Source organism: Oryctolagus cuniculus, chromosome X (assembly GCF_051225735.1).
Source record: "Oryctolagus cuniculus isolate XC-2025 breed Fujian yellow rabbit chromosome X, ASM5122573v1, whole genome shotgun sequence".
Lineage (NCBI taxonomy): Eukaryota > Metazoa > Chordata > Mammalia > Lagomorpha > Leporidae > Oryctolagus > Oryctolagus cuniculus.
Genome location: NC_142888.1, coordinates 27,042,926 through 27,069,694, shown reverse-complemented (window position 1 = coordinate 27,069,694; position 26,769 = coordinate 27,042,926). Strand labels below are relative to the sequence as shown.

At 38.5% G+C, this 26,769-nt stretch overlaps 1 protein-coding gene across 16 annotated transcripts in view; it reads left to right on the top strand.

The window, feature by feature from the left end:
• CASK (calcium/calmodulin dependent serine protein kinase) overlaps positions 1-26,769 on the top strand; it is a 366,640-nt gene that overhangs the window by 136,220 nt on the left and 203,651 nt on the right. For all 16 annotated transcript variants that reach the window (XM_089324399.1, XM_089324403.1, XM_089324402.1 and 13 more), the window contains exon 3: positions 8,301-8,406. In XM_089324399.1, the coding sequence (XP_089180525.1) occupies positions 8,301-8,406 (106 nt within the window). The remainder of the gene's footprint in view (positions 1-8,300; positions 8,407-26,769) is intronic.

Below are 26,769 nucleotides of genomic sequence, written 5' to 3'. Positions count from 1 at the left end.
CTTTAAGTTTTACAAAAATATAATATCAGTCTATTCTATAACCACAGGCTTAATGTACCACTAAGCATAACATTCAACAAGTAAAAGTAGAAAGACCACAGTTCCACAGGAGTATTTAAACAACGGCTAAAAATAGCAATCAAATGAAATCCTGTCTTTTGCAACAAAATGGATGCAACTGGAAACCATTATGCTTATTGAAATAAGTCAGTCCTGGCCAGTGCCGCGGCTCAATAGGCTAATCCTCCGCCTGCGGCGCCGGCACGCTGGGTTCTAGTCCCGGTTGGGGAGCCGGATTCTGTCCCGGTTGCCCCTCTTCCAGGCCAGCTCTCTGCTGTGGCCTGGGAGTGCAGTGGAGGATGGCCCAAGTGTTTGGGCCCTGCACCTGCGTGGGAGACCAGGAGAAGCACCTGGCTCCTGGCTTTGGATCATCGTGGTGCGCCGGCCACAGTGGCCATTGGAGGGTGAACCAATGGTTAAAGGAAGACCTTTCTCTCTCTCTCTCTCTCTCACTGTCCACTCTGCCTGTCAAAAAAAAAAAAAAGTCCCAAAAAGACAAATAGCATATGTTTTCTCTGATATGTGATAGTTAATATAGAATACAAAAAAATGTATAGAAATGAAACAGATATCTCATTGTGGTTTTGATTTGCATTTCCCTGATGGCCAGTGATTTTGAGCCATTCTTTCATATATTTTTTGGCAATTTTTATTTGTTCTTTTGAGAACTTTACCCATTTCTTAGCTGGATTGGTTGTATTTTTGTTGGGCTTTTTGAGTTGCTGATAGACTCTGGATATTAATTTTTGTCAGATAGGTAGCTTGCAAATATTTTCTTCACATTCTTTTTGATGTTTCTTCACTCCATTGATTGTTTCCCTTGCTGTGCAGAAGCTTCTGAGTTTGATATAATCCTGTCTGTCTAGTTTTGTTGCTTGTGCTTTGGGAATCTTATCCAAGAAGTCATCTCCTACACCGGAGTCTTGAATTGTTTCCTGTCCAATTTCTTCCAGCAACTTCATAGTCTCATGTCTTAAATTTAAGTCTTTGATCCATCTTGAGTTGATTTTTGTATATGGCGAGACGTATGGGATCTAATTTCATTCTTTAGCATTATACATCCAGTTTTGCCAGCACCATTTATTGAAGAGATTATCCTTTCTCCAATATATGGTTTGGCCACTTTTGTCAAAAATCAGTTGACTGTGTATGTACATAGATTAATTTCTCTATTCTATTTCATTGATCCATGTGTCAGTTTTTATGCTAATACCATAATGTTTTAATTACTATAAGTTCATCGTGTACTTTGAAGTCAGGTATTGTGATTCTTCCAGCTAGATTTTTTTTTTCCCTCAAGATCACTTTGGGTATCCTGGGTCTTTTGTGATTACATAGGATTGTTTTTTTCTAATTCTGAAAAGAATGTCATTGGTATTTTCATAATTAATATATATCTATTTAAAAAAATTTACATCTGTAAAACATTCTCAATGATAGGCTGCTTCCTTTCTTTACTTACCTGTCAGATAAAATTTTAGGCCCTTAGATTTTTAAAATAGGCAAGCATTTTAAAAAATTAGAAGCTGCTTGTATTTCTCTTTGTGTGTGTGGGGCGGGTGTCGCTCCCCCTCTTCGTGGAGGAACGACACAGGACCCTGCGCTGTTCTTTCGTCTGCTCGGCCCTCCCCGGGTTTGCTGCTGGTTCTTCCCGGGTTGGCTACTGTCCCTTCCACCTCCGTGGAAGGGCAGTTCCCCCTGGCCACATTCCCCACTTCCGCAGGGGAGCGGCACACCGCCGGCCGGCTCTCTCGGGGGCTGCACAGGTGTTCCCCTTGGATGTCCCCCTTAGATGTTCCTGGTGCATGCCGTCTCTCTCCTCCTTTATAGTCCTCCTCCGCCAATCCTAACTCGGCTGCCCACACGCCGAGTACGCTGCTCTCCTCCAATCAGGAGCAAGTCCTACAGTTTATTGGCTGAACTGGAGGCAGCTGTGTAGAAGCTGTTTTCTCCTCTCCCAGCGCCATATTGTGGGAGAGCAGATGCATAGAATAAGTCTTAATTCCAGTAACTTAGTCTAGTCCGAGTTGCTCCCCACAGGCGGGGAAGATGATAAAATGTATAAAACCGTGGTTGTAAAATGTGTAAAAGATCAAAGAAATAATGAGCTTGCAGTTAACCCAGATTCTTGCACAGGCCTGTCTGGGCCTCTGGTCATCATTGGTTGAGAAGGTCAACTTTCCTGGTTTATGGGAACATACACTCATTAAAGCCAACCTGACCTGTAGTATTGCCAAAGACAGCTGGTATCTTTAGTCTTTAAGTTAGTTATTAGATAGATGGAACTCAGCAATAGAAACCGACTTTGCTATACTATACTCCTTCTAGGCTTCCGCATGGATTCCTTTCCTAAAATATCACATGGGAATTAATTTCAGTACACCAAGGAAAAAGTGTTGAGTCGGTAGTGTTTTGTTATTAATATTCATTCAAATGAACACATTAATACTTTCAAGCCTAATTATTTCATGACTAGGTTGGAATATTTATTTGGATTTGGAGTCTGGGTTAGCTCTTAGTGAATTATGTTTAAATGTTGAGTTTCTAAAGTGAAATTGTTTAGAAATGAATGCAACTACTTATGTATTTGTCAGGGAAAAAAATCAGTGTCTAGTTTCTGACCATCACTGGTGATAGTGCAGCTGAAGTAAGCTGGCTCTGCAACAACCTTGAGAGCTTATTGCCCAAGTCAGTGTTACCACACTGGCAATGGCACGCCTGTTGTGTGTGAGTGGCTCTAGTGACATAAAAACTGTGCAGCCCAGGAGCCCTTCTGTCGTGATAATACAAGCACTGGACTATTGTTATTAGTTCTGCTCCCTCCACTTACTACTTGTGTGATTTTCAGCAACTTATTTACAAATATCGTTGAACCCTCAGCTTCAATTTCTTTCTCTGTAAATGGAGATCGATATGGATAAATAGGTCACAGGTTTATCATTAAATGAGGACTTAAAACAGGGGCACTTTAAAATCTCAAATGTTGCTCATCTGGACTAGTAATAAAATCTAAAACATTCAATAAATTTTGAAGCATACAGAGGGTTACCACTATTCTACAGTGGACGATGACTATTCTTTGTGTAATACATTAAGCAAGATAAATTAACTTAAAACTACAGAAAAAAGTGAAGGATTTAGATTAACAAGCATGCAGAAATTCTAATAACTACACAATGGATTTGGGTTTTTTCCTAAGATTTATTTTTATTTATTTAAAAGGCAGAGTTTTGGAGCAGGTGGGAAGAGATATTAGCAGGGAGCTGGATCCGAAGTGGAGCAGCCAGGACCCATATGGGATGTCTGTGTCATGGGCAGTGGCTTTACTAGTTATGTAACAATGCCGTCCCCCTGGTTTTGGTTTTTTAAAAGAAGCAATAGAGTTCCCTTCTATACAAGTGTTTTTTTAAAAAACACTTTCTTGAGTTTACATTCTTTTTTGAATGACTGGCATTACAAACTTTGTAATAACTGCAGAACTCAGAATCAAGAAAGTATATACATCAAAGCAAATCAAAAGATAGAATTAAAACGAAATTGGGGCAGGCATTGTGGCACAACAGGTTATGCCACCACTTGCAATTCTCACATCCCATATTACAGTGCCGGTTAGAGTCCCAAATGCTCTGCTTTCAATTATTTAAGCTTGCTTCGGGATCATGACACTCTGAAAGTAGCACTCAACTACTACTTTTTAAAGACAGTATGAAGAATTTTCCTATAACAAGAACAAGTAGTGGTGAAATGAATAATAAAAATACTTTCCAGGGAAATTATTTTTAAAACAGACCACTTGAAACAGTCTCCTCTAACTATCCATTATTTATGGGACAATCTGATTTGCAGGCCCTGGGAGGCATACTCACTTTAGAATTGTTGGATCATGCAGACTTCTTTGGGAATCACTAATTCAGACATCCAAAATCTGAAACACTCAAAAAGTTTCAGATTTCAGAACATTTCAGATTTTTGGATTTTTGGATTAGGGATGCTCAATCAGTAAAGTCTATGCAAATATTCCCAAATCCAGGCAACTGAAACAGTTCTGATCCCACCCATTTTTGATAAGGGTTACTCAGCTTATAATAGTCCGCATGCCTTGTAGCAGGTTGATTTAATTTCAGTGTGCTTCCATTTTGGGTTAGGAAATCAAATAATTGCTTTCAGTATTACTAGTACCCTTTTAAAGACAATTAAATTGATTAAATAATTATCGGCACATAGTTAGATTTAAGAACACTAGACATAGAAATAGATGATTTAAAAAACCTTTTAGGGGTGAGTATTTGGCACTTCAGTTAGGACACCACAGCGCTAAAATGTCCACCTCTCATATTGGAATGCCTGGTTTAAGTCCCAGCTACTCTGCTTCTGATTTCAGCTTCCTGCTAATGTACTCCCTGGGAGGCAGCAGCTGATGGCTCAATTGCTTGGATCCCTGCCACCCACATGAAAGACCCATGTGGAATTTTAGTTCCTGACTTGGGGCTGGGCCAGCCCTGTTACAGACATTTGAAGAGTAAACCAGCAGCAGATCAGAGATCTCTATTTCTCTCCCTCTCTGCTGCTCTGCCGTTCAAATGAAAAGAATCATTTAAAACATCTTTAAAAGTTGCCCTGAGAGATTATAAAATAAGAAAGTACAAGGGAGAATGGAGGGAGTTATCAGCTACTTGTCTGGGAACAGAGCTACCACTTCCAAACAGGGCTGGTAACTCTGGGTCATGTTATTTGCAGGCATGTTCTGTGCTAATATCTGTAGGCAGTAAAACAATGACAGTAAATCATACTATTATCACCTGTTTTTGAGTTCCTTCTCTGCCTCATGAGTTGATTTGCTGGCAAACAGTACTTTCAGTTTTCTGTATCATCATGCACTTAATAGCACTCAATACCTATATCTTTAACTCACATTCACATTTTAGAACACTTTGAAGTTAATAATCTTTGACTCTATACTTTGAATGCTTATATAATGTATTTTTAATTTTACTTTTCTATTTGGGCTCTTTAATTGATATTTGAATTCTAGAGAGTGGTACCATAGTTATCCTGGATTCAAGCCGTCTTTTGCATCATTGCTGTTATTATTTCAAATAGCTTTTTATGTTGCTAGTTTTGTGCTATCCAATCTCTGTTCTCATTTTAGTCCCAGAAATGTCAGATCTGGTGACATTTAAATCACTTTCACCTTTGAAGGCAGGCCCTCAGCAATTCTGCATTTCTTGTGAGGATAAGTAGGTGATAAGAGACTAGACCAAGGGCTTGTTCAGCTGTTTACCAAGCAGAAATGTATGGCTTCAATGGATGAGTCCTTAGAACATCCATTTCTACTTATAAGCTTTGATTATAACAGATGTGTCACATGCCAAATAGTGAATGTGGCGATTGAAACACACTGAAATTACATGAAAGGGAAAAAAACAGAAAATAAACTGAAAAGAGGAAATAAAACTCAGCTTTCATTGTGACAAACACGAAATCTGTTTACTTTGTTAGAGCACTGAGTTAAAATCGAGCTTTTGATCAGAGTAGAAAGGAATGGAATAAGAAGCTAAGATGAAAACAGAGATATGAAAGGACGACTAATAATAAAATGAGAAGCTAGAAGTAAACATTTAAAGGAGTGATAAAACTCTGAAGCTTTTCATAGAATCAGGAGGCAGAACATTCTTGAAGGGAGAGAAACAACTGCAGGCATCTGATTGATGTTGTTTGGCTCAGCCTGGTCCTCCAGCACACTTGTTAAAAGGCTTCCTCATGGTTATGATTTCCCAGCACAAACCCCACAGCTGTATCCTACCCTGCTCTCCTGCAGGGCTTTCCCAGCTGCTTTTGGACGTAGAGACATCTTTCCTGTGCCTCTGATCTCTTTCGTTGCAGCTCATGCTGAGCCCTCTTAGCCCATGGTATCATGTGCTGTGCTCCACATAGTCCTCTCACATCCAGCTTCTCATTTGAATCTTCCCACTACCCTTTGAAGCTGATTTAGTAGACTCTGCTGGTATTGCATCGCCTGTCATTGTCCCAACTCATTGGCAGCAAGAAAGCCATTTGTATACCTTAGCAGTCAGCCTGCAGTTGGCAAGGACAAAGGTAGGACCAGCACTTTCCATCACGGCCATTTACACACCAAGTGCTTCCTTTAAAACGGGGGTGGAGAAACTTTTTTCTGCCAGGGGCCATTTGGATATTTATAACATTATTCACAGGCCATACAAAATTATCAGCTTAAAAATTAGCTGCTATAGATGTATTGAATTTTGAGTCCTGCCTATGGTTGCCTTGGCAGGGCCAGACCAAATGATTTCATGGTCCTTATTAGAGGGCCCATGGGCTAGACATTCCTGACTCCTGCTTTAAAATAACAGCAAAAACAGACAAGTACAATCTTTGACCCTGCTATTTCTTTCTTACTGATAGATTCTTTAAAAACGATCAGATCCAAAGCCAGCTTGGCATTATGGAAGGACTGCTGATTTCAAAGTTAGAGAGGCTAGAGTTCAAAGCCTACCCCTGTGATAGCTGTGTGATCTTGAACATGCTTCCAAGCCTTAATTTCCTCATCTGCAAAAGACCTACCTCTCAGGGTTGTTGGGATAGTAAATGATAGTGACCATATTAAGTACTTAGCCCAGTGAAAGGTGTGCTAAATTTTAATTTAAATTATTACATAATTAGCACCTGCATATTGGCTTTGACCTTGACCCCTCCATAGACCTTGATCTTGCCCAGAAGTTCCATTTCCTGTTATAGTTGAATCTTACTGACTTTTCTCAGCCTTCTTTAACTCTTTATCCACTAATTCCCCTTATTCCTTCAACTTTCTTACTATTGTATTGATTCTTCCTTTTCTGGTAGTTTCTCTTTTGTCTAATTTACTGACTTCTTTCTCATTCAGCCTTATGTGAGTCTTCCAAGGTTCCATCTACAGCCGTTGTTCTTGTTAACAAGACTAAGTTGAATTAGCAAATCAGAAAAGAGATCATATTATATATTTTACTTTGTGAAGTATATCTTTAGCTTTGATTATTCCTTATTTGTCTCCCTCCTACTTTGACATATAAAGACATTATATTGGATTTTATTCATCAGCAACCAGGTAAAACCCCAGCACTATTAGTACTGGGAGGCATTGGTTGTCTTATTCTACAAAGGCACAACAAGTGATGCACATGGTCAAACTTTTAGTGTGTTGATTTTATTTTTTTTTTATTTGACAGGCAGAGTTAGTGAGAGAGAGAGACAGAGAGAAAGGTCTTCTTTCCGTTGGTTCACCCCCCAAATGGCCACTATGACCAGTGCGCTGCACCAATTCAAAGCCAGGAGCCAGCTGCTTCTTCCTGGTCTCCCATGCGGGTGCAGGGCCCAAGCACTTGGGCCATCCTCCACTGCCTTCCTGGGCCACAGCAGAGAGCTGGACTGGAAGAGGAGCAACCGGGACTAGAACCCGGCGCCCATATGGGATGCCGGCGCCGCAGGCAGAGGATTAACCAAGTGAGCCACAGTACCGGCCCCTAGTGTGTTGATGTTATTAACAATTTTGTTTTCCAAGTGGTGTTATGGAGTTTACACAGTTGTCTTACCAACATTATCTGAATTTGTTCTTCAGGATAACACTTTGAGTTTGGTAGAGTCCTGAATTATCCAATGCATTTTATGGATAATATTTTTAAAAAAAAGTCTGGCTTTGACTATCTAGCCAGAGGACCTTATCTTTCTGAACCATACTGCTTTTTTTTTGCTTCCTATACCATATAACTTTCCTGTTATGAATGGTCTATGAATGCTGTATTTTAGGCTAAAGAATAGATAATATATTCTTATCCAATTTATAGATACTAAGGAAAAGGATATATTGAAAACTGAGTTACTTTTTAGCATATCATAGAAGAGTTAAAAACTTGGAGGCTGAAGCTTGATTACAACAGTATGGGGAAAAGTGTTTATTTGTATATTAATATACTTTTGGGGAAAATATTTGTACTAAGGAGTATATACATTTCTTATAATAAGAGCTGGTTCTATAATGTATATGGGATTAAGCTAGCAAAAATATGGAAAGTTATATTGTTAAAGATTTTAAGGAGTAAAGAGTTAAGCTCAGTTTAAATGGGGGATTTCACCTCTGTAGTTAGAGAAGTCTTCATGTTACCATAGATCATATCCATTCATTCATCATTCACTCTAATTGTCTTTTGTTCCTACCTAATGAAGCATGTTGTATGTTTGTTTTGCAGATCTAAAGCGGGAAGCCAGTATCTGTCATATGCTGAAACATCCACACATTGTAGAGTTATTGGAGACATATAGCTCAGATGGAATGCTTTACATGGTTTTTGAATTGTGAGTGTACATTTAATTTCCTAAGTGGTAAAATTTTAAATAGTTTTAGTTTTGAATAATGCTAACACTTTTCTTTTAAAGCTTCACACTAGTTGTGATCTCATCTGTTTAGAAAGACCTCCAGTCATAAGAAAAAGGAAAATATCTCATGTTAAGGTTCCCCGTGGCCAAGGAGGCTAAGGTAGGGAATATTGAGTTACCCTCACACTTTCAGCACACTTGAGAGAAGAGGATCCAAAAGGAAATAGAGTTCAGAGGGATAAGAAGCCCCAGTAAACTCTGAGCATAGAAATCTTAATGAAGAGGAGTGGGATGAGATAAGAGAGGAGGTTTCTATGTAGTTTGTCTCTCTGATAGCTAGAAAACAAGTAGTAACTGATTTAACTGCCTCTTTTGATAGACTCACTATGCTGACATGTTTCTCATGGGATTTTTGTCAGTAAAATCGAGGAATGTGAGCTGAGGCTAGTACAACTAGGTAGTCCATAGCTGGTTGGATGACCTCATCCACCAGGGTTTTGTCTTTGACCCATTCTATTCAAAAGTATAATCAGTGACCTTGATTGAGGGGGGAAAAGGAAGATTTACTTAGTAAATGTTTGAAAGATGTCAAACCTAGAAGGTGTAATCATTATCTATTGCTTCATAACAACTTATACCAAGACTTAATGGCTTAAAACAGCACTCATTGATCTTACTCTGTGTGCATCAGGAATGTGGACCTGACTTAGCCTAGTCCTGTGACCCTGGGTCTCTCATAGACCAGTAGTCATGGTCTTGGCCAGGGCTAAAGTCTTTTTAAGGCTCCCCTTGAGGGCAGGGGAGTGTGTGGATCTGTTTCCAAGCTCTCTCGGGTAGTTGTTGGCAGTCTTCAGTTCCTCTTGGGCTGTTGTATTGAGGGCCTCAGTTCCTTATGAGCTGTTGGCCTGAGGCCTCCCTTGGTCCCTGGTCACATGAACTTTTCCATAGAGCTGTGTATGACATGGCAGCGGCCTCCTCAGAGCAAGCAAGCAGCAGGGCAAGAGACAGAGCGTGAGCAAGATGAAGTCCCAGTTGTATAACCTAATCTCTGAAATACCACTTTTACCATATTCTATAAGTTAGAAATAAGTCAATAGATCCACCCTACACACAGGGGAGGGGATTACACCCGGGCCTGAATACAGGAGCCATTCTACAAGCTGCCCCACACAGAGGGTTAGCTATCTACATCGCAGTTCAAAAATATTATGCAAATTTATAGCAAAGGAGCTGAAACAAAGGTGACACTTAAGACCAGTGAAATACAGACTCCTTCCTTCAGATTCATAGGTACAGCACCACTGAGAGTTTAGTTGTGACTACTCATGTGAAAAAGAGATGAACGTGATAGTCAGTTGTTTGCCATGGCTTCCAAAGCCCTGAATGTTAATTAGAAGTAAATCATGTTCAGAGCAAAGCCAGGGGCCACTCCATTGTATACTGCTCTTTCTTCCAGGAGTGCTTGTGGTAAGCAGGACCCTGGGATGTTTGCAGAAGTGGATAACCGGAATAGAAAAGAGCCTAGAAACTCAGTCACAAAGCCACAGCCATCAGAATCTTTACCAATAAACCTACTAAAAAAAAGTTAAAAACTCATGTACCCATCTCACAAATTTTTAAGTTGATCCCGAAAAACTTCCATCATGAGGATGCACTTTTCAGTCTTCAGTATTGTTTTAAATGTAGTTTTGTCACAACTGTAGAGCAACGCTTTTATCTCATTCCCTTTCTAGGAAATGTCTGCTGTGCCACCTCCCTGGCAATGCTAGTCCTCATTGTCCAATCACTCAGTCAGGGCAGACTCCTTGTCTATCAGAAGAACATCGGACTTCAGTTTTCAAATAACATTAAAGCATTAATAGACCTCCCTAAATCCCTATGTCATTTTAGCATTGATTTCAAATTCTCAAACAGGTCAGGCTTTGCTGTGAGTATATTGCCTGGGTGAAGTAAGGTGGCACCTCCCTTTCTCAAGCTCCGCTTCACTCTCCAGGGTGTTGCTCTCAGGAGCTGTGCATTCTGCAGTCATGTCTGAAGCTAGGCAGGCTTTGCAGGAAGGGGAGCCATGTGTCTTTGGAGGTGGGTAATTGTAGAGGGGGTCTTGGAAAAGGCTAACCAACAGACCACAGGCTTGTTTTCATACAAGCCAAATAATGGCAAACAAAGATAAAGAAATTGGTTGTCTTAAAATAGCCTAGTACCCTAGTTCTGGAAGGTCCTTTGGATACTACCGGAAATACCCAATTCCCAAGTTGAAGACCACTAGCATGAGAGATTTCTTTCTCTCTCTCTCTTTTTTTTTTTTTTTTTTGGAAGATTTCTTTTATATATTTGAAAGGCAGATTTAGAGAGAGGGAGAGACAGAGAGAGAAGGAAAAAGAGATGGATATTCCATCCTCTGGTTTACTCCCAAATGTATGTAACAGGCAGGGCTGGGCCATGCTGAAACCAGGAGCCTGGAACGCCATCTGGATCTTCCACGTGACACAGGCCCAAGCATTTGAGCCATCTTCCATGGCTTTCCCAGGAACATTAGCAGGAAGCTGGAGCAGCCAGGACTCAGAGTGCCTGCCTTCCTTTCTTCCTTCCTTCCTTCCTTCCTTCCTTCCTTCCTTCCTTTCATTTAGATTTTACTTATTTATTTGAAAGGCAGAGTTAGAGAGAGAGAGATTGATCTTCCACTTGCTGATTCACTCCACAAGTGGCCACAATGGCTGGAGCTGGGATGATCTGGAGCCAGGAGCTTCCTCCAGGTCTCCCACGTGGGTACAGGGACCCGAGCACTTGGGCTTTCCTAGGTGCATTAGCAGGGAGCTGGATCAGAAGTGGAGGAGCCAGGACATGAACCACCACCCATATGCGATGCCAGCATCACAGGTGGTGGCTTTACCCACTATGCCACAGTGCCAGCCCTGGCCCTGGAGATTTCTAGAAAAGACTGGGAGGCTTTGGTCCTCTCTGAATGTATTGGTTTTCTTATTCTTCTGCAAGTCCCCAGTGTAGAAGCCCATGAGTAGAAACAACCATGAGCTATCACTGTGGCATAGTAGTTTAAGCTGCTGCCTGCAGTGCCAGCATCCCATATGGGCACCGGTTTGAGTCCCAGCTGTTCTACTTCCACTCCAGCTCTCTGCTATGGCCTGGGAAAGCAGTAGAACATGGCCCAAGTCCTTGGGCCCCTGCACCCATGTGGGAAGATCTGGAGGAAGCTCCTGGCTCCTGGCTTCAGATCAGCACAGCTCTGGCCATTGCAGCCAATTGGGGAGTGAACCAGCAGATGGAAGACCTCTCTCTCTCTCTGCCTCTCCTTCTCTCTCTCTGTAACTCTGACTTTCAAATAGATAAATAAATCTTTAAAGAAAGAAAAACATAACCAATATTATTTTGAAGGTCATCTAACATAAGAAGAGTATAGGCTTATTCAGTGTAGCATCAGAGACTGTAACAGGAACCAACAAGTGGCAGGTTTCACCTGTAAGTGAAGAAGGCCTCTTTCACAATTGTGTTTAGTCCATGAATGCAGTTGGCTGTCTCACAAGCCATTTCCAGGGTTTGTAGTTTCTCACTGTAAATGCTCAAGCCTGACTTATCCAAGGGGACCAAAGGTAAATTTCAAATTTTGGACTAGAGAAGGCCTCTAATGCCCCTTCCAGTTTACAGATATTATAATTCTTACTTTTTTTAAGTTGAGAGAGAGAGAGAGAACTTCCATCTGCTGGATAACTCCCCAAATGCCTGCAATAGCTGGGGAAGGGATGTGGGGCAGGTAGGAAACCTGAGAGCTAGGAATTCAATCCAAGTCGCCCACATGGATGACAGGGACCAATTATTGAGCCATCACCTCTGCCTAATATTAGCAGGAAGCTGGAGTCAGGAGCTAGAGCTAGATATGAAACCCAGGCACTCCAATGTGGGATGCGAGCATCCTAACCAGTGGCTTAACCAATAGTCCAAACACCTGCCCCTTGTAATTCTTTTGAAGTTGCTTCTCTGTTTTACTTTTCTTATTTATTCAAGAGATCTGTTTCTATTATCCTCTGAGAAGATTAAAGAACAGGTCTTATCATTACTCTAAAGCAGGGGTGGGAAACATTTTTTTCCTCCAAGGGCAATTTGAAAATTTTAACATCATCTGGGGACCACACAAAATTATCAATTAAAAAATTAACCTGCTATATAGATTTATTAAATTCTAAGTCCTACCTGGCATTGCCTTGGCAAAGCCAAACCAAATAATTTCACAGGCCTTATATGGCCTGTGGGCTGGATGTTCCTCACCCCTACTCTAAAGTGATAAGCACAGAACAAACTTTCTTATTCACCTAAAATTTGCCATGTTTGCTGTTGCATCAAAGGGGCCTAAGTGACAGCATAGTAGAGAGACAGTCTTCAGTGTCATAAAACCTGTGTCAGTAATCCAGCTATGTCACTTTTCCTAATTATGTGGCTCTGGCCAAGTCTTGTAACTTCTCTGAGCCTCAGTTTTCTTACCCTTTTTAAAAATTTTATTTATTTGAAAGGCAGGGTGAGAGAGAGAGAGAGAGAGAGAGAGAGAGAGAGAGAGAGAGAGAGAGCGTGAGCAAGAGCACACGCACGCAAGAGCTCTTTCATCCTGTGAATCAGTCCCCAAACAGTCACAACGGCCGAGCCTGGGCCATGCTGCAGCTAGGAGCCAGGAACCACATGGGTGGCAGGGGCCCAAGCACTTGAGCCATCTTCCACTGCCTTCCAGGCACGTTAGCAGGGAGCTGGACTGGAAGCAGAGCAACTGGGACTCCAACCAGTGCACATCACAAGTGGCAGCTTAACCCGCTGCACTACAATGCTGACCCCAGTTTTCTTACCTTGAAAGTCTTCTTAAGACTAAACTAGATAAGTAACTGTGTGAATTCCTTTTGTAGGTGGTAAAGTGTTCTAGAAGTATATAGTATTATTTCCAGTGGGCTTAATGAGTTTGTTTTGCTTCCTTGGTCTTGAAGCAGTCTATATGGGATGTTATATAGCTAATTTTGTATGATTCAGTCGTGATCAAAATAGTTACATATTGAGATGAAACCTCATTGAAGTTGGGTATTTATAGTGGCCTAATCCCAGTGTTAACCCAAGTTACTGAGGCAGACATATTTCTATTTTATTTTTTAACCTTTTATTCTGGAAAATCTCAAATGAAAAGAGGGTAAGCCCCAGCCTACCAGTCACTGAGCTTCAACATTTTGCCTTCCCTCTTCTGTCTTTCCCTGTTGTATTTACCACCTCCAGAGATTTCTAAAGTGATATCATTTCACCTATAAATACTCCTGTTTGTATTTCTAACAGATAAGGACTTTTTTTGAAAAAAAAAAAAAGAAGAAGAAGTAACCATACTACTAGTGTCATACCTAACAAAAGCAATAATAGTTCCTTAAAATCTTGTCATATCAATTTCTTTTCAGTTTTCCCTTATTGGCCTTGACATATTTCTAAATTTAGGATTGTTTTATTAGCCCTAGGGATTTCAAAGTACATTACAAATTCATAGTTAAAATAACTTAGTTCTTTCTCCAAAGAGCCAGAAACAAAACAGAAACATAAAACTGTTCTATTCTTTCATTGTTTTATAAATTTGCTTCAACAATTATCCTTTCCCTTTCTTGCATCCCCCTTCGTCTCTGGATTTTAAACAAACAAACCAACAAACCAAAAACATCAATTAAGATGTCATACGGATCAAAGAACAAAGCCAATACACTTGTGTGTGCCTCCCCCTGATGGCTAGGTGAGAGATTGCTTCTGTAGCTACTATATAGGCTGAACTCCTGAGTTCCAGTTTCTGACAACAACTGTAATTACTCTTGGTATTCAGAGGATCATCACTCAGGTTTTGGGTTATCTGGATCCTCTTCATAGTTTTCTAACATGACACTATTCATACAGAGAAGACAGGAAAGGGAAAGCAAATGAAATTAGGTCAGTTAACTGCTGTTTCTTGGCTGCTTAGCAGCCCTTATCATTTTGGTGGAGACAAGGCTGGAGAAAATAGCATATTTGGATTTTCAGCAGGTTTCTTAATATGGTGTCCATGTCTGTGCCACAGACTATGTATAGCCAACATTCCTGTTTTCTTCCTAAACTGAAGACAGGAAACTATATGGTCCCATAATGTTACTTATCATGTTGGAAAATCCTTAGTACTAGTTGATACCCACTTACTTACAAATGGTTTATAAGTTTAAACCATGCTGAAATAAAGAGACCCACAGTGCCAGAATCTTAGGGCTGGAAAAGTTTAGAGCAGTAGATTTCAAAATGTTGATGAGAAAGTCCAATGTGTAGTTTGTTTAACAAGCTGCATGGCAGCCACATCCTTAGATACTCAGTTTCAGCAGATGTGGCTAGATTCTGGCCAGGCAGCTCAAGAGGTGATTGACCTTTAAAATAGAGTCAATACTGCTGGGAGATTACGTTGTCATTTCCCCCCAGTGCACATAGTTGTTTGCATATGTTTGCACTATATCCCATTGCTTTGGGATTACACTTAAATTTGAATTTGTCTGCCGCAGTTCGCTGCAACGTGTTTTAAAATACAGGTTCAGTTGCAAAGATGGGGCTGTTTTGTGTTAACCCCATTCCCCCAAAAAATTAATTTTTTTCCTAAGTAACACATCCAGGCTTGTTTTTAGTCATGTCTAGTACTCAAGTTAAGCTGTAAATCCTAAATTAGCTGGCCAAGGAATTTAATTATCTTATTATGGAATGATTATATATACTATGGGGAGACTTTTACAGCAATTAAACACAGATTTGAAGCACATCTGATGTGAAAACAGTAGTTGGTATCTTTTAAAATAATATTAACAGTTTATGTTTTTGAAGCTCAGAAAGGATTTCATAAATGAAAAGTCCTTTTATTTTATGTTTAATTTTTTTGATCTGGTACTTAGACTTGAGAAAGGCAGTGTTTCTGAAATTCATTTTTACTGATAGAGAAAACTGATTACCACTCACCAGCAAATTTGCCACTTAAGAAAAATATGTTTGTCTCAAATCATGCCATAAATATCTGGACTGTAACACTTTAATGTGTTTGAAGATATGCACATATTCTTATAGTTTGATCTATTTTGATTTTTTTGCTATTATAAGTGATGGTAGGCCAGCGCCGCGGCTCACTAGGCTAATCCTCCGCCTGCGGCGCTGGCACACCGGGTTCTAGTCCCGGTCGGGGCACCGGATTCTGTCCCAGTTGCCCCTCTTCCAGTCCAGCTCTCTGCTGTGGCCCGGGAGTGCAGTGGAGGATGGCCCAAGTGCTTGGGCCCTGCACCCCATGGGAGACCAGGAGAAGTACCTGGTTCCTGCCTTCGGATCAGCGCTGTGTGCCAGCCACAGCGCGCCAGCCGCGGCGGCCATTGGAGGGTGAACCAACGGCAAAGGAAGACCTTTCTCTCTGTCTCTCTCTCTCACTGTCCACTCTGCCTGTCAAAAAAAAAAAAGCGATGGTATAAGTTGCTAATCATTCTTTTTTTTTTTTTTTTTCCAGCAAATTAAACATTGGTCTTGACTCAACTGTAACAAAATGTTTAGTTGATTTTAGTTTGAAGACTGGTTTGTCAGGGATCCCCCAGACCACCCCCAGGCTTGATGAGTCATTACGAGAATCCAGAGTACTCAGTATCTAATCATATTCACAGCTGTGATGTATTACAGCTAAAGGATGGACGCAGAGTCAGCTAAAGGGAAAGGTACATGGGTAGAAGTCCAGGAGAAACCACAGGTCCTCTGTCAGTAGTGGGTTGTGACGACATAGGTGAAATGTTGCGGACCAGGAAAGCCTGTTAAGAGACTCGGGACCCAAGCTTTTCTTTGGAGGCTGGCATGTGCCAAATTCCTAGACTCCCACAAAGAAAGCAGATGTTCCTCATCAGTCATGTTTTCACAAGCAGTTTAGATGTGGGCCACCACTCTTTTCAGTTAGGAAAGTAAGAACCTAAATTTCCAGATGGCCTTTCACGAGATAGCAGTTTAGGCCTGCTATGTTAACTCTTCACAAACTAAACAGAGAAAGAGTTTTGAGTTGAAAAACTCCAGGATGTGCAAACAAAATATAATTGCCTATAAAGACAATTGTAGGGTTTGGATTTTTGTTGTGCTTTTTTTAAAAAAGAATTGAACTAAGTACAGTATCTATTGAAAAAGAAAATTTTAGGTAGCCAGATTTTTGTTTACAAAAATCCTGGGTTGAGATGTTACAGCATAGACTAGATTTTTAAGCCTTGAATGCTGCATTAAAAATAAAATGTATTCTTAGAAATACACTTTGAACTTGTCACTCCAGTAATTTTTTATCTATAAAACCTGTTCTTCAAGGCACTGAAAATAATTTTTTCTTGCTTTTTTTTTTAAAGGCTGGCTAGTTTTGAGGGTTTTTTTAATATTTGAAAAATTTATTATTTATTTTTATTATTTATTTGAAAGCTAGGGAGGAAAACAGAGAGAGAAATCTTCCATCTGCTGGTTTACTCCCCAAGTGTCCTCAACAGCTAGGGCTGGGCCAGGCTGGAGCCAGGAGCCAGGAACTCCATCTGGGTTTCCCATGTAGGTGGCAGTGACCCAATTACTTGAGCCATCACCTGCCGCCTTGCAGGGTGCACATTATCAGGAAGCTGGAATTAGGAGCAGAGCTGGTATTTGAACTTGGGCTGTCTGATCTGGGATATGGGTATCCTGAGTAGTGTCTGCTTGCACTGAATGCCTGCTCCATTGTTAACACAACTTTGAATAAATATATACACATATAGAATATGATGGAATTTCAGTTAATCTTCTGTTATTTAAAAGAAAGTTTGTTCATTTAAAAATAAAAAGTATAAGTAGTTTTTAGTGCAAACAGACTTTACAATATACATACCTTGTACACATTTAGAAATTATAGAAAATGATGATGGCAGTACCATTCACAAAAGTTCATTAGTGAACATTTTTGGAACATTTCCTTCTATGCTGGGGTATTCAGAAAGTTCATGGGAAATGTGTATTATGAAAAAACTATTTCAAATTTTTTGCAGTAAAAAAAAATCTTACCTCTTAATTCCATTTTCCATGAACTTTATGAGATATCCTCATATTTGTACTCATTATTACAATTACTTTGAGATCATTTTATATATGTAATTTTGTTTCTTGATTCTTTTTACTTAATAATTTTAAGCAGTTTGCTATACCATTAAATATTTTTGAATACAGTGTCTTTTTCTAATTTTATTTAAGGTATCCAAGTTTCATGTATTTCATAGATACAGATTTAGGAACATAGTGATACTTTCTACCCTACCCTACTCTCCCTCCAGCCCACACTCCCACCCTTGTTCCTCCCCCCTCTCCCATTCTCTTAATTTTTACAAAGATCTATTTTCAGTTTATTTTATACTCATAAGGTTAACCTTACACTAAGTAAAGAGTTCAACAAATAGTATGAAGAAAAAAAATCACTGTTCCTAAACAGTAGAGACAAGGGCTGTAAACAAACCATCGAATCTCAAAATGTCCACTTCACTCCAGCACATTACATTTTAGGTACTCTAGTTGTTACCCCAGATCAGGGAAAACATGATATCTGTCTTTTTGGGACTGGCTTATTGAATACAGTATCTTAACGACTGTATTACAATATCTAAATTTGTGTCTGTGCCATATTTAATTAAATAATTTTCCTATATTTGAACATTCACATTGATTTTTTGCTTTTTTACTCTTAGAAATAATGTTATAGTTAATAGTCTAGTATATAATTACTTGTTCACCCCTCATTACTTGGTTTTCTCAGAATATGTTTCTAGACGTGGAACTACTGAGTAAAAGAGTATAAAAATATGCACATATGGATCACACATAGATTTAACTTTTCAAAATACGATACATCATATGTAGAAAAATGCATACCTGTACATATACAACTTAAGGAAGTATTGTAAAGTGAGCAACCACGTAACTACAACCTAAAAAAAAATTCCACTCCTAAGCAGCCCCTGAATTCCCCCATCTGATCACAGCCCCCTTCCTCTCTCAGAAATAACCAGAGCCTAGGATTCACTTGCGGCTTTGTTTTTGTTTTTAAGATTTATTTTATTTATTTTAAAGGCAGAATTAGAGAGAGACAGAGAAACAAAGAGGTCTTCCATCCGCTGGTTCATTCCCCAAATGGTCACAACATCTGAGTCTGAGCCAGACCAAAACCAGGAACAGGAACTCCATCTGGGTCTCCCATGTGGGTGGCAGAGGACCAAGCATTTGGCCTATCCTCTGCTGCTTTCCCAGGCACATTATCAGGGAGCTGGATTGGAAGTAGAGCAGCCGGGACTTGAACTGGCACTGATATGGGATGCTGGTGTCACAGACAGTGGCTCTAGCCGCTACACCACAACACTGGCCCCTCACTTGTGTGTTTTTGTATCTCCTCCATCCAAATAGGCATCCCCAAATAATATAATAGTGTTATCTGTTTTTTAAATCTTTATTTAAATGGAATTATACAGTGTCTACTCTTTGCTCTGTGAAATTGATACAGATTGCTTTATGCAGCTGTTACTTCATTTTGTCACTGTATAGTATTACAATGAACAAGCTTTTACTGTTTATTCATTTTAATCTAGCAGATAATTGGGTGGCTTCCAGATGTGGCTATTTTGAACAATTCTGTTGTAAACAGTCATATAGGTATCCTGGTACACCTAAGTACACATTCATGTAGGATAAAAACACAGGAGTAGAGTTGATAGATTTTAGAATATGTACAACTTCAGTTTTTCTAGAGAATACCAAGCTGTTTTCTTAACTGGGTGTATAAACTAACTCTCCACCCACCAATAGGATATGATTTCCTAAGATGACATAAGTCCTGATTATCCTCGGACTGCCCCCACTTAAGCCTGTTATGAGTTCTTATTTTACAGCCCCCTCTTGTTATTCTTATGATTGATTACTACCTGTGCTGCACATCCTTCCTAGTATACTTGGCTTGTCAGAATTTTCAACTTTGCCAATTGGTGTGTGGTAAAATCTCAGTGTGGTTTTTCCTGATTACTCTTCCCTAATGGCCAATTAGTGATCTGTGTCTCCATTCTTTTAGTGGTATCTTTTGATTTTTACAAAGCTTGCAATTTCAATATCCTCTTATTTATCAACCTTTTTATGGTTAGCATTTTTATGGCTTGCTTAAGAAATGTTTACCCGCCCTGAGATTATGAAAATATTCTCAGGCCGGCGCCGCGGCTCACTAGGCTAATCCTCCGCCTTGCGGCGCCGGCACACCGGGTTCTAGTCCCGGTCAGGGCGCCGGATTCTGTCCCGGTTGCCCCTCTTCCAGGCCAGCTCTCTGCTGTGGCCAGGGAGTGCAGTGGAGGATGGCCCAAGTGCTTGGGCCCTGCACCCTATGGGAGACCAGGAGAAGTACCTGGCTCCTGCCATCGGATCAGCGCAGTGCGCCAGCCGCAGCGCGCTGGCCGCGGCGGCCATTGGAGGGTGAACCAACGGCAAAGGAAGACCTTTCTCTCTGTCTCTCTCTGTCTCTCTCTCTCTCTCTCACTATCCACTCTGCCTGCAAAAAAAAAAAAAAAGAAAAAAAAGAAAATATTCTCCTTTATTTTATCATCTATCTGGAATTGCTATCTTGTATACTGTGAGGTAGCTGTGCAGTTTTCTTTCTCTCCATGTAGATCATCAGTAGTCCTAGCTCAATTACGGAAAAGACTGCTCTGAAGTGCCACATTTGCCATAAATCAAGTATATCCATAGATGAAGTATACTCAGATGTCACCTGTGCCATAAATCAAGTATCCATAGATGAAGTACAGTCATGTGTCACCTAATGACAGGGATATGTTCTGAGAAATGTGTCATTAGGTGATTGTGCAAATATCACAAAGTAGACTTACACTAAGATGACTACAACATCACTAGTCAGTATAATCTTATGGAACCACTGTGGTAAATATGCAGTCTGTCACTGACCAAAGCATCGTTACGTGGTGCATGACTGTGAGTGATTGCTTCCAGGTTCACTTCTGATCCATTGGCCTATTTGTCTGGCATGCCAAGAATCTGTTTTCTTACTTGTTATAGCTTTGTAAGTGCTGGTAACTTGTAGAGCAGATTTTTCTGCCTTGTTCTTCAGATGTGTTTTGAGGAATATACTTGTCTCTATGTTTTCCATAATTGTTTTAGATTGAAGTTATAATTTCTACCCTCCCATTGAGATTTTGACTTGAATTACTTCATCAAAGCTCTCAAGCGGTTTGAGAATTATTGACATCTTTATCATATTGATCTTCCAGCTCATGAGTGTAGTATCTTCTCATTTATTTAGCCCTTTGATTTCTTTCAATAAAGTTCTATACTTTTTCTCTACAGAGCTTGGGTACATTTGTTAGATTTATTCTTTGACCTAGTATCTATGTTGAATAACAATATCTATGCTGGATTTATGTTTTGTTGGATTTATTCTTAAATATTTGCTTTCATTAAAATTTTTGTTTATTAGACACACATACAAACAGAGGGAGAGAGGCAGAGGGATAGTGTACGCACACAGGCAAGCAAGCTCCAATCTGCTAATTCACTCCCCAAGTGCCCACAGTAGCCAGGAGGTCAAAGCCAGGAACTGCAAACTCAATCCAAATCTCCCTTGTAGATGGCAAGAACCTAATTATTTGAGTCATTACTATTGTTTCCCAGGGTCTGCATTAGCAGGAAGCGGGACTCAGGAGCAGAGCTAGGCATCAAACCCAGACACTCTGATATGGAGGCTTGGGCATCTTAACTGCTAGGCCAAATGTCTGCCCCAGGTATTCACTTTTAAGAGAAGATCAATCTCTCCCGTTGTCCTTTCTCTTTCCCTCCTCCCTTGTGCTAATATTGTATTCCTTTGTATTCATCAGAATTGATTAATTCCAATAGTTAATCTGAAGAATCATTTGGATTTTCTGTATATATGATCATAACCTCTACAAATGATGAAGTTAGTTTGTTCCTTTCCAATTCCCTTGTACTTTATTTTGCCTTTACTACAATGGATAAAACTTACAACACAATGTTGATAGCATTTACCTTTCTTTATTTATGATCTTACAGTTTGCTAAACATCAATGGATGATGAATTTTTTCAAATGATTTTTTCCTGCATATATTGAAATGTTCATATGATATTGTCCTTTAATATGTTGATGCAATGAATTACATTGACTCCTGGACCAACAACCTTGGGCCCATGGAGTGTAATCTCCATAAACATTTTTCTATGTTGCTAGATTTGTTTTAACCTTTTTATATTTATGGTTATGAGAAGATTGAACTATAATTTTCTTGTACTGTCCGTATCAGGTTTTAAATACCTAGATTACATTAGCCTTATCAAATGAATTGAGATGTGCTCCCTGGTTTTTTGTTCTCTTTATATGATTGGTAGAGTACATCTCTATGCGTACCCTGTGAGGACAATTTTTACTTCTTGTTCAATCCTGTATATCCTTATAGGATTATTCAGGTGTTATTGTCATTACTCTTGTCACTTTTATTAAATTGTAAATTTTGCTAGTGATGAGTACATTTTATCTAAATTTTAAAACAGTTTTGGCATAAAGTTGTTCATAACATCTCTGCAGGATCTGTAGTCATGTCTTTTTTATTCTTTATACTGGTAGTCTGTGCTTTTTTTCTTTTTCTTTCTCAGCCTTGCTAGATATTACCAGTTTTATTTGCTTTTCAATAACAGCTTATAGCTTTGTAAATCCCTTTCATTGTGTGTGGGTTTTTTCCATTTCAGTAATTTCTGCTCACTGTTATTTCCATCCTTCTATTTTAGGTTAATTTTCTAAGGACTTTTCTGCTTCCTTAAAGGTTTAATCTCAACCTTTTTGTGTCCTTGGATTTTAAATGTATCTCTTGTTAAAGGCATATAGCTAAGTTTTTTTATTCCAACCACTCAATCTTTGTCTTTTACTTAAAACATTTAGTCCACTTAAGTTTAATTATATTTCGGGATATTTTGATTATCTGTAATCTTCCTAGGTGCTTTCTGTTTGTACAACATATTGCATGCTTCTTTTTCTCTCTTGATTTGTTTGGATCAATTGGATATTTTTGTTATTACATTTTCCCTCTATTAATTTGGAAGTTTATTCTTTTCAATTACTTTACTGCATAACCATTTTTCATCACGTTCTGTTATTGAGACAGTTATTGTCGTCCTGAACACTATAGGCACTGTAGAACACATAATTCCTTATAATGCTTTCCATGAGTTATAGGCTATTGTTTTCATGTATTTAAATTATATTTGTAGGTATAAAACCATTAATTTCTTTTATTATTATTTGTATTCATTTTAGATTGACCCATACACATACCTTCTGTTTGTCCTTTATTCATACATTATCTTGGTTTTTTCCTTGTGCTAGTCTGCTGGGTGCAAACTTTCCATTTTTGTTAGTTTCAGAATTTCCTTATACCTCCTTGAATCCCAAACAATATTCACTAGATAGAAAATTCAAGAGTGGCATTTTCTCTCCATTAAATATTCCACTATCTTCTGGCTTTCATTGGTGTTGAGAATTTAGCTAGCAGTCTGTCACTTCTCTTAAGGATAGCCTGTCTTTATTTCTCAGGCTATTATTATCTTCATCTTTTGTTTTCTATAGTTTTTTTCTGTTGTATATCTTCTGTTGTGTGTTTTAATCTTGCGATAGATTCTTTAAATTTCTTGAATTAGTGTGTTGCTAATATCCATGGTTATGGAAGATTCAGTCACTATCTCTTCAGTTATTACCTCTGCTTCTTTCCCTGTCTCATCACTTTTGTGATCCTGTTAAATAGAGGTAAGAGGTATACTTTGTGGTATTCTGTATTTCTCTTTTCTTCTTTTCTGTGTGTTGCAAGTCTTTCTTTTCTTCATACTTCATCCTTTGCTTCTTCCATCCTCTCTTCCAGGTCTGTAGTTTTCTCTTTAGCACTATCTAATTTGTTGTTAATCTACCCTTTGAATTTTTTATTTTACTTGTTATACATTGCAGTTTTATAGTTTTTGTCCCTTCTTAAAATTTGTTATATTTTTACTGTGTCCATTTTCTTGCAAGAAAAATTCAAGCTCAGCTTTTGTGTTCTGGGATGTAGTAAGCTTTATTATGTAATCATCTGTTTGGATAATCTCAGTATATGAAATCCCCAGGGGTTGGTTTGCCTTTACTGTCTGTTATTTTTGCTGATTCTTGGTCAAGATCTCTTATTCATTTATGTACCTGACTCATTTTAACTGTGTGTGAGAAATCAAGTTGAAAATTGTTAGCCTACAGGGGTAGCTAACCTTTTTTCTGCAAAGGGCTATTTGCATATTTATGACATCATTGATGGGCCATAGAAAATTACCAACTTAAAAAATTAGCCTGCCATATATTTATTGAATTTTGAGTCCTGCCTGTAATTGCCTTGGCAATGCCAGAGCAAATGATTTCACAGGCCTTATACAGCTCATGGGCTGGATGTTCCCTACCCCTGGCCTGGGATGATACTTTCTTCCTCTGTAGAGGACTTCTCTTTATGGCTGCCAGGCACACAGGAACTAGAAATTTAGGACTATCTTAACCGAGGTTCACGGCTCTACTGTTTAGGGCCCAACTTAGTACTGGAGAGTAGAGTTCATCTTGTTCCCCTGAATTCTGACTAATTTTTCCTTAGAGCTGTCTCCTGTGTGCACAGATGTTCTCAGAGCAAACAAGACTGTGATGCTTGGCCTTACTGTCCTAGATCTTAGCTGACGTTCTTGACACTTTGATTAAAACTTTGATACTTTCAAGAAGAGTTTTTTCCAGCTGTTAGTTTCTTCAATGAGAGAATCATCTAGTCTACCATTGTTGGAAGCAGAAGTCTGACAGTAAATTTAAACTCTTTATACAGAGTTTCATATTATTCTCCATAAAGATTTACCAATTGATGCTCATGTCAGTAGTAAATGAGAGTATCTGTGTTTATATTTGGATAGGTCAAAATTATGTTTTGCTTTAATTTTCACTTATTTTGTTATTAATGTGGTCAAATATTTCAAAAGTGTGTTTACTCATTTGTTTCTCATCCACTCACTTTCTTTACTGTTTGCCATTTTGCAAGAATTATTTATTTGCTTAGATATTTGCATTTTCTCCAAATTTGCTTATTTAATTTTGTTTATGATATTTTATTATTTTGTTTATTGATATTTTATACAGAAGGTTAAAATTGTTCCTGGGAAGTTACCAATAAGGAAGAGAGAATGTTAGAATGAACTGTTACTGGATGAGAGAAAGAAGCTACAGTGTATTCATATTTAGTTTATTATATGTACACACAGAGATATACATATGTCTCCTTATAGATAAGATAGATAACAAATATTATAAATACCTGTGCATACAGGAGTTAGTACACATACATGTATTTCCTATCTGTGTCCTTTTAGAGGGCCTAAAATAGTGACATCTCATTAGTGATGAGCATATTCACACTCTGATCTTCACTTCAAAATCTCCTCTAAGATAAAGATAGCTTCAAAAAGCTTGTGGAAATGTAAAATTAAAAGGTGTTTACTTTGTTGCAAAAATAATTTGAAATCCATGAATAGTTCTTTCATAATGTACATTTCCATGAACTTTTGGAAGATCCTTTGTTTTGATTTAAAAATTTTTCGACACCAAAATAAACTTACCTTTTAATTTTACTTTCTGTGAACTCTTTGAGTTACCATTATAGAAGGAGCTAGGGCTCCTTCAAGAACTTATTATTAATAGAGCTAGGCTGAGAAAGTGTGAGATAAGCCTGAAACATCTTAGAGGACTTGAAGGTAAAGAAGTGTTCAAAATGATGGGAGCATGTCAGAAAGACACAGGAACCAATGGCCAAAACTAGAGTGACTTGAACAACAGAATAAATAACATAGTATGGGATTATATCCCAAAGTATAAAATAAATATATGCGTCCATCGTGACATAAAAAAGTAATTAGACACATAAGTAAATACATAGGAGAGCATTACAGATGAATTCTAACTACTTTATGTAGATAATCTCCTTCTTCCCTTGAATGTGTTCTAGACTTAGTGATGCACTTTCAAAGAACAAAGTATGGAAAGGGAAAAATAGTGACTTTGCAGGGAGAGACTTGGCAGATGTTGCTTTTACCCAGTGATCGAGTTAACATCATCCATTGTAAGTTATGTGGGTATCTCAGACCCCTGATATGATGTGATGATCAACCCTGATGTTCTTCCCCAAAATTCCCATAACCCTACCTAGGCAAGGGGAAAATATCAGAAAAATCTAAATTGTAGGACATCGCACAAAGCACCTGGTCAGTACTTTCTGAAGCAATCAAGGTCATGAAAAATGAGAAAAGAAATCATGAATTTATACCATTTTTCCAGGTTCAAATAACAATTACACATTTTTATTTATTAGGTTAGGTAATATGTTTATTAGACAATAAGACAGTTATTAGATAATTAGGAATTATTATGTTTTGATGTGAAATTCTGGTTTTATAGTTACTTTATAAAACAAGAGACTTTAGCCTTTGGAAATAATCACTGAGATATTTATGTATAACATTTTACTGATGTCTGGGCTTTGCCCGCAAATCGGGCAAGGAGCGAGCAGTGGATATTGGGTTGGAATATAGACAAAACAAGATTGACCAATGAATTGTTAATTGTTAGAGTAATGGATGCATGAAACTCTACTTCCTACTTTGAAATTTTCTATAATGTAAAGGAGTTTTTTATGAGAAAAAATTACAGAGTTTTTACTTAACTTAAAATTTTAGATTAGTATGTCTTCTCTGACAACAGGGGTTTCATGCCATACATACATATTTGCTTCATCCTACTAGTTTAAATATACAATAAATAAGACTCCTGAATCCAGATTAGGATTTTTTTTTTTTTGATACTTCTTTTCATCCTTAGGGTATATCCCACAGAAATACACAATCCAAACCCTAGGTTGTAAACCCACTCTAAATATCTCTTTTCTTAAATTACAAGCTTGATGTAGGTGGATTTAGTTTGTTTCAATATATGTCCCATTTAATTGTAGTTTTTATTAACTAATTATAGTTTCCCATGTGGCTATAACAGATAAAACACAGAGATTCTTGTGTTCTTTGTCCATTTCTTCTAGCAAAAACATTCTGTAAAACTAGAATAATATCACAGCCAGGATATCCACATTATTAGAATACATTGATCTTAATCAGATATCTGCATCAGCTCATTTTTAGTTTTAAGGACTTTCTCTTTTTTTCTTTTTGCTTTAATTTTGTTTTTAGATTATGAAAAACAGCATTTACTT